Consider the following 16798-nt stretch of genomic DNA (forward strand, 5'->3'; position numbering starts at 1 on the left):
GGGACGCCCTCTGCCTTGAGCTTCCTCAGCACCCTGGGAAGAAGCGGAAGAGAAGGATCTTCCGATTGTGCCGGGACGCGAAGAGGTCCACGTCCGGAATGCCCCAGAGGTCGCAGAGTTGCGCGAAGACCTCTGGATGTAGGGACCACTCGCCGGGGTCTGGTGAGGACCGACTGAGGAAGTCCGCTTCCCAGTTGAGCACCCCCGAGATGTGAATCGCCGAAATGGGCGGAACCTTGTTCTCCGCCCAGGAGAGAATCTTGGTCACCTCGGCCATGACTGCCGAGCTGCGAGTGCCGCCCTGACGATTTATGTACGCCACGGCCGTGGCATTGTCCGACTGAACGCGGACAGGACGGGACTGAAGATGGGACTCCCAATGAAGAAGGCAAAGAAGAATCGCGCATAATTCCAATATGTTTATTGGAAGAAGGGTCTCCTCGGGAGACCAGAGTCCCTTAACAGTCCAATCCCTGAACACGCCGCCCCAGCCCGACAGGCTGGCATCCGTTGTAACAACTTGCCCGTGAAGGGGAAGAAACGACCGCCCTTGGAGAAGAAGGGGGGAGCGGAGCCACCAGAGCAGAGACTGACGGACTCTGCAAGGGAGAACAATTTGACGATCGAGGGACAGAGAACACCTGTTCCATCGGGAGAGAAACGCCAGTTGAAGTGGGCGGTAATGAAACTGGGCAAAAGGTACGACCTCCATAGTTGCCACCATCCGACCCAGGACTTCCATACAAGTGTGGATGGAGACCGATACCTGGGTCCGAAGGGAGCGAACCCCGACCGGAGCGCCAGATGTTTGTCCGGCGGAAGACGAATTCGGGCAGAGGCCATGTCGAAGTTAAGTCCCAGAAAGGTTAGAGACTGGGTAGGACGGAGGACTGACTTGTCCTGGTTGATAATCCACCCGAAGCGAGTCAGAGTGTGGAGAGTGACGTCCAGATTCTCCAGAGTCTGGGCCCTGGATGGAGCCTTGATGAGAAGGTCGTCCAGATAGGGTATCACCGAGATTCCCCTCGCCCACAACAGGCCCATCACCTGCGCAGGGACCTTCGTAAAGACCCGAGGAGCCGTGGCTAGACCGAAGGGGAGGGCTACAAATTGAAAGTGCCCTTCCGGAATCGCAAAGCGGAGGTACCGATGATGACCCGGAAATATTGGCACATGGAGGTAGGCATCCTTGATGTCCACCGATGAAAGAAACTCCCCTTGTTCCAGGGACGCCACTACCGAACGGAGGGATTCCATTCGGAAGTGGCGGATGAGAAGATGATGGTGAGACGTTTGAAGTCCAAAATTGGACACACAGAACCGTCCTTCTTGGGGACAACAAAAAGATTTGAATAAAAACCCCAAAACCGTTCCCCTGGAGGAACGGGAACAATCACCCCCTGGAGAAGCAGAGACTGGAGAGCCGCTCAAAACTGCTTCGCCAGAGGAGGAGACCGGGGGGTCCGGGAGCGAAAAAAGTGGTCCCTCGGAAGGGATGCAAATTCGATCCGGTAACTGTTGGACACCACGTCCCTGACCCAAGAGTCTTTTTTTTTTTTTCAATTCTTTATTTTCGAATATTGCAATACAACAGAACATACAAGTGTAATATGAAGTACATTACATAATGCTCAAATAGGAGAGAAAAAAGCAAGATAAAAGGGGGTGTGTGGGCTAGGCCCCAGGCAACATTTAAAAAGACCAGTGAGCTCCTTTGTTGATGTATTATGGTAAAATCAATAAAACAACTCAATCAAGAGAAGTATTGGCAAACGTCTACTTAAGCTATACATAAAGCAGAAGGTCAGTCATGCCTATAAGCATCCTATAAGTATGAGGTGATGTCACCTAGGAGCCCATTTAATTAGGTGGAACTCTAATAGGAGTATGGTACTGAACATAATAGGATCAATGAACATTAGCACAATGTGCCAGAGTACTGAAGGAGAAAAAAGAAGGAGGAGAAATGAAAAGGTGAAGGATTTCTCCAAGGCGGGAGGCAGAAGAAAGAGAAAATAGGAAGAGAGAGAGACGAGTGGAGGATAAAGAAAAGATACAAGGTTTTTGGTCGTGGGTGAGGAGGTGGGAAGGGGGGGAGGGGTTGGGAAAGAGGGGGGGGGGGATTGTCCATGGGGTCATTGGCTGGAACCCAGTTGCGATGTCTGGTGCGAGAGAGGGGGAGCAGTGTCAGCATCACGAAAGTCCAGCCAAGGAGCCCATATACTCCAGTATCTGTCATGGGAGCGATCACTCCAACTGGAGAGCTCCTCCATTCTACACAACTGGGAGACCTTAGAAATCCACTGTTGAACTGTAGGAGGTGTTTCATCTAACCAATGAAGTGGAACTAATGCCTTGGCTGCAGTTAGCATGTGTGCAATCAGAGATCTCTTTGACAGGGTGCAATCCTTAGTCGATAAGCCCAAGAGAACCACCTCTGGTGAGAGAGGGACATGCCGTCCCACCACCTTATCTATGATGAGATTCACTTCACTCCAGTAAGACGTTATCCTGGGGCATGACCACCAGATGTGAGACAAAGAGCCCACGCCCCCATGGCATCTCCAGCACGCAGGGGAAGCACTCAGATCCCAATGATATAATAACTCGGGCGTCCTATACCATCTGGCTACTAATTTATAATGACCTCCTTGTAGCTTGACGCACCTAGAGAAGCCATGGGAGCCAGTTAGAATGGATTTCCTCTCTTGGTCCGTGAACCTGCGCTCCAACTCCTCCTCCCAGGACCTCAAGTACAACAGATTAGATGTTTGTCTCTCATCTCTCAAACAGGCATTAAAGGTGGAAAATTTGGGCCTACAGTTCGGCGAGAATTGCATCAACTTATCTATCCAGGTCGGGTTTTCACCAATGACATACACCTTTAGAAATGCAACACACATCTCCCTGAGCATATGAAGATGTAGAAAGTTAGTTTTAAGGTGTGGAACTATCGTGGATAGTGTCTCAACTGTGGGTGGTTGGTTTCGGGCACATAGGGTTTTGACAGGGACGTGTTGAAAATGGGACCACAAGTCGTCCGTCTCTTGCATGTCAGGGTGAACTGCATAAGGAATCAGAGAACTTGGAAAGCATGGAGAGATCAACGTTTTTCCGTAGTCGCCTTGTGTTGTGCCTTTATCATAAGCTCTTTTGATAGTGAGTGTACCTTTCAACAGGGGATTATTGACATATGAGAGGGAGCGGCATGTAGGCAGCCAGACATGACGGTCCACCCCATAGCCTCGGGAAGTCATTTGAGAGCGTTCAAGTTCTGAGATACCCAGTAGGCTGGTTCCAGTAGTGATCTCGACCCATCTGTGAATATGGTTAGCTGTATATAGCATAGAAATGTCTGGCATACCTATGCCACCGCCCCTCTTAGATCAAGTGAGAAGGGAATGTGCTAGACGCGGGCGCTTCCCTGACCATAGGAAAGCCCCAAAGAGCCGTCTCCACTGCAGGAGATACCATTTAGGTAGCTCTATGGGTACCATGCGCAGTGAGTAGAGTATTGAAGGTACAATGTATGTCTGTAGGAGGTTGCGTTGTCCCACCCATGAAAGAAAGGGTAACTTGTAGGAGTCAAGATTATTCTTCATTTTAGTCAGTAAGGGTACATAGTTAAGGTCAAACAAGTTGCTCAGTGATGAGGGAAGGGCTATGCCCAGGTATGTAATGTGTTTAGAAGGCTATCTATAAGATGAGGATGATTGTAGACACGAGGCTATACGAGGGGGTATTGTGATGTTCAATATCTCCGACTTACTATAATTTACTTTGAAATTGGACAGGGTTCCATACTCTTCAATAACCCATTGGACTCGAGGCAGGGCTTCAGTAGGATTAGTGATCATTATGAGCAGATCGTCAGCGAATGCAGCCGTAAGATGAGGCCTATCCCCTATTTGCAATCCCCTAATCGCCTCATCCTGCCTCAAGGCCTGGAGAAGAGTCTCCATCACGAGGACGTACAGTGACGGTGATAGGGGGCACCCTTGTCGCGTCCCATTACATATGGGGAAAGGTTCAGAAAGAGTGCCATTAACCCTAACCCGAGCGCTGGGTTCACTATATAGGGACATGATAGCTCGGATGAAGCGATCAGGGATGCAATATTTGGCTAACACCTTTGTCATGTAGTCCCACGCTACCCTATCAAACGCCTTCTCGGCATCTGTGCCGAGAAGGAGTAGAGGGATCTTGTTTTGTGTTGCATAGTGAATAGCATGCATGACTCGTAATGAGTTATGCTTCCCCTCCCTGCCCTTCACAAAACCAGTCTGGTCCACATGAATGAGGCCAGGGGGGAGGGGGCGAAGTCTCATGGACAACAGCTTAGCCCAGATCTTTAGGTCCATATTCAAAAGTGAAATGGGCCTATAACTCGAGCACATTAGAGGGTCTTTACCCTCTTTTGGTAGAATAGTGATGTGTGCCTCTAGGGATTGGAGCGGCAGATGGGTGCCTCCAAGTAACGCGTTGCACCACTGAGTAAGCCGAGGCAGCAAAACTGGGCCCAACTTTTTATAGTATTGTAAGCTCAGGCCATCTGGTCCCGGGCTATTCCCTATGGGGAAGGACTTTATTACTGCCTCAACCTCCTCAGCAGCGCAAGGCTCCAGTAATGTTTCTCCTTCCAACGTGGTGAGGGTAGGTAAATTCAGTCGGTCCAAGAAAGTTTGGATCGCCAGCGTGCGTGGCAATGGCGTGGGGTTAGTTGGTTGTATGTTATAAAGAGAATAGTAGAAGTCCCGGAAAGCCGTTGCTATAGGGCCAGTGTCTACGTGTTGGGTACCGTCTGACGCCACAATCTTGGCAATGTGCGTTTTCTGTCTAAGTTTTTTGATCATGGCCGACATAAGACGTCCCCCTTTATTCCCATGTAAAAAAAAGTTTTTGTTGAAAACGTATGACCCGGTCGCCATGCTGTTTTGATAATACGTCTTTTAGTTGTTCCCTAAGGGAAATCAAGGTCGTGGAGATACCGTCAACATCGGTATTCCCAGTTAACCGTGAGGAAGACTTTTCTATGTCAGCAATGTCTGCCAGTAATTGAGTGATTCGTGCCGTCCTTTCCCTCTTTACCTTGGAGCCCAGTGATATGAGGAGGCCCCTCACATAGGCCTTATGGGCCTCCCAAGTGATTGTGGGGGAGATGTCTTGTGTGGTATTTATGTCAAAGTATTCGGCTATTTGAGACGAGAGCTTAGCAAGTTCTAAGTCGTCAGATAGCAACGACTCATTCAGTCGCCATGTCCTAGCCCTATTGGGTATGTGCGGTAGAGCGAAATTTGCATGTACTGGGGCGTGGTCAGATAACGTCCGCGATCCTATGTCGGATGAGTGGATCGTGGGAAGCAGGCTATGATGACAAAAGATGTAGTCCAGTCGGTGAGAGGACTTATGGGGCGCAGAGTAGAATGAGTATGTCCGTTCCGTTGGATGCATCGCTCGCCACACGTCAGTCAGCTCCATGTCATGTAATCGGTTGCGAAGTGTGCGGAGAGCAAGGTCTGAAGTGTAAGTTTTAGTAGATGAGGTGTCAAGAGATGGGTCTAATGGGAGGTTTAAGTCCGCGCCAAGTATTATGGGGCCTTTAGCAAAGGACCTCAACTTATCAAGGGTTTTTAACAGCCAGGGGACCTGTTTTTTGTTAGGAGTGTACAATGAGGCAAAGGTGTATGTCATGGATCCAACCTTACCTTTAACAAATAGAGACCTGCCATCTCCTCCATCATGGACAGCGGTTAGAGTGAATGGGACATCCTTCTGTATTGCAATAGTGACCCCACGGGAGGACGAGTTGGAGCTGCAACTGTGGAACCAATGCGAGAAATTATTAATGGGTAATTTAGGGACCCTTCCCCATTTGAAATGAGTCTCCTGTAAAAAAAGGAAATCAACCCCCTCTCTAGCTAGCAACGTGAAGATGCTATGTCTCTTGCACGGTGAGTTAACCCCTTAAGGACCAAGGACGTACCGGTACGTCCTTGGTCCTGCTCTTCTGATATAACGCGGGGTTACACAGTAACCCCGCGTCATATCATGGCGGGCCCGGCGTCATAGTGAAGCCGGGACCCGCCTCTAATAGCGCGCAGCGCCGATCGCGGCGCCGCGCTATTAACCCTTTAGCCGCGCGCTCAAAGCTGAGCCGCGCGGCTAAAAGTGAAAGTGAAAGTTCCCGGCTAGCTCAGTCGGGCTGTTCGGGATAGCCGCGGCTAATCGCGGCATCCCGAACAGCTGACAGGACAGCGGGAGGGCCCCTACCTGCCTCCTCGCTGTCCGATCGCCGAATGACTGCTCAGTGCCTGAGATCCAGGCCTGAGCAGTCATCCGGCAGAATCGTTGATCACTGGTTTCTTATGAGAAACCAGTGATCAACATAGAAGATCAGTGTGTGCAGTGTTATAGGTCCCTATGGGACCTATAACACTGCAAAAAAAAAGTTAAAAAAAAAGTGAATAAACATCATTTAACTCCTCCCCTATTAAAAGTTTGAATCACCCCCCTTTTCCAATAAAAAAAAAACACAGTGTAAATAAAAATAAAAATAAACATATGTGGTATCACCGCGTGCGGAAATGTCCGAATTATAAAAATATATCATTAATTAAACCGCTCGGTCAATGGCGTGCGCGCAAAAAAATTCCAAAGTCCAAAATAGTGCATTTTTGGTCACTTTTTATATCATTTAAAAATGAATAAAAAGTGATCAATAAGTCCTATCAATGCAAAAATGGTACCGTTAAAAACTTCAGATCACGGCGCAAAAAATGAGCGCTCATACCGCCCCATACACGGAAAAATAAAAAAGTTATAGGGGTCAGAAGATGACAATTTTAAACGTATAAATTTTCCTGCATGTAGTTATGATTTTTTCCAGAAGTCCGACAAAATCAAACCTATATAAGTAGGGTATCGTTTTAATCGTATGGACCTACAGAATACATATCAGGTGTCATTTTTACCGAAAAATGTACTACGTAGAAACGGAAGCCCCCAAAAGTTACAAAACAGCGTTTTTTTTTTCAATTTTGTCGCACAATGATTTTTTTTCCCGCTTCACCATAGATTTTTGGGCAAAATGACTAACGTCATTACAAAGTAGAATTGGTGGCGCAAAAAATAAGCCATCATATGGATTTTTAGGTGTAAATTTGAAAGAGTTATGATTTTTTAAAGGCAAGGAGCAAAAAACGAAAATGCAAAAACGGAAAAACCTCCGGTCCTTAAGGGGTTAAACCCCTTCAAGTTATATTTCAGTGTGTTCATCGGAAAATAAATCTACAGTTTCCTCAGGTGGTAAGGATATCTATCGACCAGGGGATGATGCTGGGTATGTGGATAGGGGAGTAGGAGTAGGGGAGGGCGTTGAGGGGAGGGGTGAGTGAGTGCGAGTAGGAGAGTGGAGAATGAGGAAAGGAGGAAAGAGAAAAGCAAGGGCAGAGGAAGAAAACAGTAAGATAAGCGGTCCTTTCTAGAGAGGTGGGACCCTGATAGTGTCAAAATTAGAACTGAACAATTAACTATCAGCCGAGGCGAAAAATTCAAGTGGGTGGGAAACGGAGGGATTCCTGAACCGACAGCCGGTCCGAGGCCGACCATGAATCTGTCTGCTTACATATAAACTGTAACAAAACAACGGCATACAATGAAAAGTACCGAATAAACATGTGCCTACAACTAATGCTGGGTTACTGTCACTCCGTGGGAACCATCATTAAGAGTAACCCCTGAGGTGCGTGCAGCGACCACACAGTGGTCGATGATCACCGGGGGGGGGGGGGGGGGGGAGGGTAGACGGAGACTTAGGGGGAGAGGCGGAAGGGGGGTGGAGGGGGGACGAGTGATGGAGAGGATTGGGGGGGAAGGTTGGGGGGGAGGGGCGAGGGGGAGAGGGGGTGGAAGAAGTGAAAATAGGGGGGGGAGGATGGAAGGGTGAGGGGTTGGGAGGGGGAGATGGAAGAAAGGAGGAAGGGGATTGTGGGGAAGAGGGGGGGAGGGGGGGCAAAGGGGTAGGGAAATGAAGGTGGGGGAAGGGTTAGGGCCGCCAGGGTTGCAAGTGGTCCGAGGAAAAAACCATTAATATAAAGAAAACAGTAAATATGTGGCATAGCAAAATAAAATATTCACAATGTGCACATCCGCAGAAAGACACCTATAGCAATGCTAGTCAGGCATGAGGAACCTCAATATATCGACCCCAGGATAAACGGGAACATTTCCCCGCCACTTAAGCCAGAGGGCTAATAAAGTGAGAAACAACTAACCGTAAGAGTCCGGGATGTACCTTGAGTAGGTAAGGAGCTACTGTTCAATCAACTGGAGGACGATACCTTAAGGCAGGGAGTTTTAAAACTAGAGCAAGTGTCCTTGTCTGTGTTCTTCAGGTAGAGGAATAGTCTGATCTCTGGTGAGCCTTTTGTTGCTTCTTCTGCTTGGGAGACTTGAAGCGTTCCACTTTTGACCACTGCGACATCTTAGGTAAGGCAGGTAGTGTATGACTGAGCTGGACCGGTAGCCACGACGGGACCTCGATCTTATCAATTCCCAAGAAAGGCCACAGCTTTTCCAGCTCCTCAGGATCGCGGACAGCGAGACATCTCCCGTCCTTCAGCACTGAGAGACCGAAGGGATACAGCCAGGTATAGGATGCATTGATTGCAGGGGATTCAGTAGACGGCGTTTAGCCAGTTTAGATGGTGCAATGTCCTGAAATAATTTCACCGCCACACCCTCGTGGACGATGGAGTCGGCTTCTCTGCTGGCTTTCAGGATCGCAGCCGTGTCAAGGTAGCTAAGAAGACCGCATATGATATCCCTGGGTGGTTCGGACGGTTTCGGCTTAGGCCTCAGCGCTCTATGCACTCTTTCTATGATCACCTCGTCAGCCCTCTCGCTCCCCCCAGCAAGGATGCGAAAATCTGGCGGGTCACTGCTGGTAGGGAGTCTGCCGCAAATGTCTCCGGAACCCCTTTTATTCTGATATTCCGGCACCTGCTGCGGTTCTCCTGATCTTCAAGGAGCAAGAATGCCCTATTAAGCTAGGTCTCCTATGCCCTTAGGTGGTGAGAAGGAGAGTCACAGAAAGAGACAGTGTCGGTAAGTGCAGTTTCTAGGTGTTCGGTGCGATAGCCCACCTGTTTCACATCCGTCTTGATCTCCACAAGTTCCTGTAGTAGCGGCGCCATTGCTGCTTGTATGGCCTTAGTCACCGCTTGTTGCACCGTCTTCCTTATGAGGGCTTTAGTGACCGACAATCGCGTATCTTCCCCACCAGAGTCATTGAAGTTCCCCAGGAGGCTTTCTCTATCGGACCCGTCATCTCTTTCTGCATCGCTTACAAGCGCGGCGGTCGGCGCCATCTTGGAGGGCCGTGCTGGGCTCTGCTCCGGTTGTCTTTTCAGAAATGCGGCCATGTCCGATTGATTATTTCGGGTCTTGGTCGGTCCAGGAGTGGCACCGGACTTTGTTTCATCATGTTTGCCCATTTTGGCAAGGATTTATGAGCCGTGTAGGTCAGCTTAGGACTCAGGCTGTGGAGAGCAGCGCGTTCATGCGGCCATCCAGCTCAGCGGTCAGGCTCCGCCCCCCTGACCCAAAAGTCTTGAATGTGAGAGGTCCAAATGTCTCCAAAAAGTAAGAGACTACCTCCCACCCGAGAAGAAACCGCGGGTGGGGGCCTCACTTCATGCAGAAGTGGGCTTGCGGTTGCCTGATTTGGCCGGACCGGTTGGAGTCCGACTTCCAAGATGGGCAAGCCCGGAACGAGGGAGCCTTCTTATCCCAAGAGGGCGCCTGCCCGGACCCCTTGTTGGAGCTGGAGGTCCGAAAGGACCGAAAGGAAAAGGACTTCCTTTGAGAAGTAGGGCGAGCCTTGTTTTGAGGTAACAAGGAACTCTTACCTCCCGTTGCCTCGGAGATAATCTCATCAAGGCATTTGCCGAAAAGACGGCCACCCGTAAAGGGAAGCTTAGTGAAGTGCCCCATATATGGTGTCCATTCATGGTGCCACTGCTCCCCCAAAAATAAAGTGCAGCCCCTGAAAGCTAGCGCCAAAGAACTGAAGGTGGGCCAAAACAGGGGGTCTCCAGCTGTTGCGAGTCCGTACCTATGGAGAAAAGCACTTACCTCAGTCAGAAGAACTTACCAAATGGATTCTTCAGTGAAGTCTTCAGTCAGCTCTAGTTACCTGCATCACGCCTGGTTGCTATGCGCGAGCAAGGCGAGCAGGGAAATAGGGGTCCCGGACCCGTGAGGTACCACCCAAGCGCTGACCGTTGGTGAAGGGGGTTAACAGCGCATATGCGCAATGTCTGTGCCCCCACACTTGCAATGAAAACAGAAAAGAAAAGGAATAAAAAACTAACACGTCCCTAACTAGGAAAACAAAAAATCAGAAGACCTGGTCTGGAGCAACCCAGACCACAACCACCTCCTTCAGACACTAAGCTTAAACTGACTAGCTCAGAGCCTGAAGGCGGGTGTATCCTGCAGGGAGGAGCTGACTTTTTTATCACCATAGTGTCGCACCTCCTAGAGACAGCAAGATATACCCACTGTCTGTGTCCCCCAATGGAGCCGATAGAGAAACTGGGTCTACAAGAACATGCGAGTGTAAAAAATGAAGATTTTCAATTTTCTCCATCACTTTGCTGCTATTCCTGTGAAACACCTTAAAGGGGTATTCCAGGAAAAACTTTTTTTATACATCAACTGGCTCCAGAAAGTTAAACAGATTTGTAAATTACTTCTATTAAAAAATCTTAATCCTTTCAGTACTTATGAGTTTCTGAAGTTAAGGTTGTTCTTTTCTGTCTAAATCCTCTCTGATGACACCTGTCTCAGGAAACGCCCAGTTTAGAAGAAAATCCCCATAGCAAACCTCTTCTAAACTGGGCGTTTCCCGAGACAGGTGTCATCAGAGAGGATTTAGACAGAAAAGAACAACCTTAACTTCAGAAGCTCGTACTGAAAGGATTAAGATTTTTTAATAGAAGTAATTTACAAATCTGTTTAACTTTCTGGAGCCAGTTGATTTATATAAAAAAGTTTTTTCCTGGAATACCCCTTTAAGGGTTAACACACTTACTGAATGTCATTTTGAATACTTTGAGGGGTGCAGTTTTTATAATGTGGGGTATTTCTAATATGAAGGCCCTTCAAATACACTTCAAAACTGAACTGGTCCCTGAAAAATTCCGATTTAGAAAATTTTGTGAAAAATTGGAAAATTGCTGCTGCACCTTGAAGCCCTCTGATGTCTTCCAAAAGTAAAAACATTTCAACTTTATGATGCCAACATAAAGTAGACATAGTGTATATGTGAATCAATATATAATTTGGAATTTCTATTTTCCTTACAAGCAGAGAGCTTCAAAGTTAAAAAAAAAAAGCAAAATTTTCAATCTTTTCATGAAATTTTGGAATTTTCACCAAGAAATGATGCAAGTATCGACGAAAATTTACCACTAACATAAAGTAAAATATGTCAAGAAAAAACTATCTCGGAATCAGAATGAAAGGTAAAAGCATCTCAGAGTTATTAATGCTTAAAGTGACAGTGGTCAGATGTGCAAAAAATGGCCTGGTCCTACACTGAAAATTGGCTGGGTCCTTAAGGGGTTAAAGGGGTTATCCAGGAAAAAACTTTTTTTATATATATCAACTGGCTTCAGAAAGTTAAACAGATTTGTAAATTACTTCTATTAAAAAATCTTAATCCTTTCAGTACTTATGAGCTTCTGAAGTTTAGGTTGTTCTTTTCTGTCTAAGTAATCTCTGATGATACGTGTCTCGGGAACCGCCCAGTTTAGAACAGGTTTGCTATGGGAATTTGCTTCTAAACTGGGCGTTTCCCGAGACACGTGTCATCAGAGAGCACTTAGACAGAAAAGAACGACCTTAACTTCAGAAGCTCATAAGTACTGAAAGGATTAAGATTTTTCAACAGAAGTAATTTACAAATCTGTTTAACTTTCTGGAACCAGTTGATATATAAAAAAAAGTTTTTTCCTGGAATACCCCTTTAAACTCCTTCACTGTATTTGCAGCGACCTGCAATTTGCACTTCTGCAGGAAGGCTATTCCATGCATCCACTACTCTCTCAGTAAAGTAATACTTCCTGTTATTACTTTTAAACATTTGCTCCTCTACTTTAAAACGATGTCCTCTTGTGGTAGTTTTTCTTCTTTTAAATATGCTCTCCTCCTTTACCGTGTTGATTCCCTTTATGTATTTAAAAGTATCTATCATATCCCCTTTGTCTCTTCTTTCTTCCAAGCTATACATGTTAAGGTCCTTTACCCTTTCCTGGTAAGTTTTATCCTGCAATCCATGTACTAGTTTAGTAGTTCTTCTCTGAACTCTCTCTAGAATATCTATGGGGGAGATTTATCAAAACCTGTGGAGGAAGAGTGGTGCAGTTGCCCATAGCAATCAGATTGCTTCTTTCATTTTTAGAGAGGCCTGGGAAAAATGAAAGATGTGATTTGATTGATTGCTATGAGTAACTGCACCACTCTTCCTCTAGACATGTTTTGATAAATCTCCCCCCTATATCCTTTTTGAGAAACGGCCTCCAGTACTGCGCACAATACTCCAAGTAATGTCTAACCAGTCTTCTGTACAGCGGCATGAGCACTTCTCTCTTTCTACTGCTTATACCTCTACCTATACATCCAAGCATTCTGCTAGCGTTTCCTGCTGCTCTATTACATTGTCTTTCTACCTTTAAGTCTTCTGAAATAATTACTCCTAAATCCCTTTCTTCAGATACTGAGGTCGGGACTGTGTCAAATATTCTATATTCTGCCCGAGGGTTTTTATGCTCCAGGTGCATTATCTTGCACTTGTCCACCTTAAATTTCAGTTGCCAGCATTGGTATCATTATAACCATATTCACCCACAGAATACAGAGAACATGTCATTTTTACCATAAACTGTACAGTGTGAAAATGAAACTTCTAAAATTTTTCTAAATTGTTGTTTTCTTTTCAGTTTTCCCACACAGATAATGTTCTTTTTTGTTTCACTATACATTGTATGTAAAAAAGAGTGAAGTAATTACAAAGTACAATTGGTTGTGCAAAAAACAAGCCCTCATATGGGTCTGAAGATAAAAAAAAAAAGTGAAAGAGTTATGGCTTTCAGAAGGCAAGGAGGAAAAACTAAAATAAAAAATTAAGTTGGCTGGGTCTTTATGGGGTTAAGAATCCATTGTTTTTAATATTACGTTTTAATCAAAATGATAAATAAGTATTAAAATATCATAACCAATTAAAACAAAAAGTTGCTTACTGTTCCGGATTGTAGCTTGAAAATGCAATTAATCCTCCAAAACCCAAGGAAAGGGAAAAAAATATTTGGGTTGCAGCATCCAGCCATACACGTGGGTTCATCAATATTGCTATCTACAGAAAAATTAAAGTTATTATACTTTACCATACTTTATGGATCATATGAAGTATCAATACATTTCACATAAAAGAGTATAGTAGGGCCCTAAAAGTAAATAAAAGACAGCAATTGATATATACCATTTCTTTTTCCTGATGAGTCACTAAATAAATTAAAAATGATTACAGTTTATGATTATAATATTGAGCTATACATGAAGGCAATACATTTTAACCCCTTAACAACCAAGGACGTACATGTACGTCCTGGTTTGGTGGGACTTCGCGCACCAGGACGTACATTTACATACTGTGTATGACCGCGAGCATCGGAAGGGTGCTCGCGTCATACACGGCAGGTTCCGGGTGCTAGCAGCAGCCGGAGACCTGCCGATAATGGCCGACATCCACGATCGCGCCATTAACCCCTCAGATGCTGTGATCAATACAGATCACGGCATCTGCGCAGTGCGGTACTTTGTATGGATGATCGGATCGCACGCAGCGCTGCCGCGGTGATCCGATCATCCAGCATGGTGGCCGGAGGTCCCTTCGCCTGGCTCCGGCCATCTCCTGGGACAGAGCAGACCAGAGCAGAAGATCACCGATAATACTGATCAGTGCTGTGTCCTGTGTCCTGAGTGCTATGGCACTGAACAGTTTTAGCAATCCCTATGGGGACTATTAAAGTGTAAAAGTGAAAGTAAAAAAAGTAAAAAAAAAATATTAAAAAAAGTAAAAAACGAGAAAAAAACCCTCCCCCAATAAAAATGTAAAATGTGCTTTTTTCCCATTTTACCCCCATAAAGTGTAAAAAAAATAATGAATACACATATTTGGTATCGCCGCGTGTGTAAATGTCCAAACTATTAAAGTATAATGTTATTGATCCCGTACGGAAAACGGCGTGAACATAAAAATAAAAAAGCACAAAATTGCTACTTTGTCACATTTTATTCAATAAAAAAATTATAAAAAATGAATAAAAGTTTTATAAACACAAATGTGGTATCAATAAAAAGTACTGATCATGGCGCAAAAAATTAGCCCTTATACCGCCGCTTATACGGAAAAATGAAAGTTATAGATAGTCAAAATAGGATTTTAAACATACTAATTTGGTTAAAAAGTTAGCGATTTTTTTTAAGCGCAACAATAACAGAAAAGTATATAATCATGGGTATAATTTTAATCTTATTGACCCACAGAATAAAGAACACATGACATTTTTACCGTAAATTGTACGGTGTGAAAACAAAACCTTCCAAAATTAGCAAAATTGTGGTTTTCTTTTTAATTTGCCCACACAAATAGAATTTTTTTGGTTGCGCCATACATTTTATGGTAAAATGAGCGATTTCATTACGCAGGACAACTGGTCTTGCAAAAAACAAGCCCTCAAACTAGTCTGTGGATAAAAATATAAAAGAGTTACAATTTTTTGAAGACGAGGAGGAAAAAACGAAAATGCAAAAATAAAATTGGCCTGGTCCTTAAGGTCAAAATGGGCTTGGTCCTTAAGGGGTTAAAGACTGCTGGAAATTATACATAAGTAAATGCATTGTAATTATACTCATCATAACAGCTAAATACAGTTCATGCAAGTCAAGATGGTTTTGCACTCCTCCTATTGTAAAAGATAAAAAACAATATAGATTATGACCAGTATAACTATGGTGTCGGGTAAGGGTAATGTGCAATTAACCTTTTCGTTATGCCCCCCTACCTTAACCTATACACCATCCGAGGTTGAGCCATCTTCTACTGGGCCAGGCATGAGGCAATAAGTACTCTGACACAAGGTAAAAGGGAAACTGACTTTACTGAGGCAGGAGAGATGATAAAATCTGTTACAGCTCAGATTGGTATAAAGAGATGTGCAGGGTGAAGCTTGGAAGCTTATCGGCTTGCTGGGACTTATAATTGATCATGCTATATATGACTGACTTGCTGTATGGCAACCCACGCTTGACTTTACTGACTGTATGACTGACTTGACTTGAATTGAATCTCCAGGACTTAAGTGCTTACCGCTAGGCTTGACATTCACCTACGTGCTGGGGTTATTCTTAAGCAGATGCATGGTTGCAGGATTATACTTGAGGCCTCCTCATAACACCTCACAGACTCACTTCAAACTTCTCCAAACTGTACCTCAGCTAAATCTGAATTCTGAACTCTTACCACACTATATAAAGGGCAGATTCGGATTCGGCATTCCCATTGGCCAGATAAGTCACCTGGTTCACCTCTTACACACTCCCCTAACAACAAGGTTTCTAAGAACAGGGATTATAGCAACAGGTACATATAAAATGACAATACATTAACCATAGCATAATATTGAGATATATAGAGTCCTGAGTAATGTGGGCCCAAGACTGACACTGAAGGCAACATCTGCCACACAGGATGGGCAATATGCTATATTCTGTACTGGGTCACCACATAACTATGTGTGTTACAGGTAGTCAACTAATGTTCTACCCTGATATAGAGATGGCAAAATAAAGAGATGGCAAAATGTGTACAATAGAGCATTTTACAGATGGTTTGTTGCACTTGTATACTTCCTAGAACAGGGCTGTTCCTAGTGTCATGAATGCCTGGGTGCAGGATTATCCCCCCCCCCCCCCCCCCCCCCCAGTGCGTGTGGCCATTTGATTAACTCATCCCCTTTGCAAAAGCAAATGTTAGTTAAAGGGTACGTTCGCATGTGCAGATATGCTGCTGCAGATTTTGCTGCCCAATGACTTCAATGGGCATCACAATCTGCAGCTAAAATATGCATGTGTGACCATACCCTAAAGGACCATATTATTGGTGTATTTTGGCCCTTATATTGCAACACAGTTTTCTGGCCCTACATTTAATTTAAAGAGAATCTGACAGCTAGTTCACCTGCACTAAAGCCAGTATTCTGGGTTAGAGTGTAGGTGAAAAGCTGTAAAATGAGGGGTTACTCACTGAAATACATTCGCTAGCTGCTGCGTTCTGCTTGTACATAGTTTCATTCCTAATGAGCCTCAGCGTGCATTGGAGACGGGAAGCCGGCTGGCCAAATTGCCCTGTCTCCTACATAATCCCTGTCGGCCCCGTCCCCTTCATTAATATGCTAATGAAAGCCACAAGGTAGTGCATAGGGAGCAGAGCTCTTTAAGAATGAAGGGAACAGGGCCAACGGGGACTATGTAACAGACAGGGGAACTTGGCTAGCCGGCTCGCTGCCTCCAATGCCTTGCACATGTAGCTTTTCTTTATTTTTAATCCACCTCATGGATCTATAGGATATACCTGATGCAGCGCTATCCTTCTTGTTCATCTCTTTCCTGCCTGTCCGCTGATGTGGATCATTATCTTTTACAAATTTCTAATAAAGCAGTGAAGACTTTATTC

The 16798-nt window shown here is 45.2% G+C and overlaps 1 protein-coding gene across 5 annotated transcripts in view; it reads right to left on the minus strand.

The window, feature by feature from the left end:
- The window catches only part of LOC130273417 (sodium-dependent neutral amino acid transporter B(0)AT3-like), a 589425-nt gene that overhangs the window by 260504 nt on the left and 312123 nt on the right, over positions 1–16798 (minus strand). For all 5 annotated transcript variants that reach the window (XM_056520172.1, XM_056520170.1, XM_056520174.1 and 2 more), the window contains one exon: positions 13305–13417. In XM_056520172.1, coding sequence (XP_056376147.1) covers positions 13305–13417 — 113 coding nt within the window. The remainder of the gene's footprint in view (positions 1–13304; positions 13418–16798) is intronic.

This window comes from Hyla sarda, chromosome 5 (assembly GCF_029499605.1).
Source record: "Hyla sarda isolate aHylSar1 chromosome 5, aHylSar1.hap1, whole genome shotgun sequence".
In the NCBI taxonomy this organism is placed as follows: Eukaryota; Metazoa; Chordata; class Amphibia; order Anura; family Hylidae; genus Hyla; species Hyla sarda.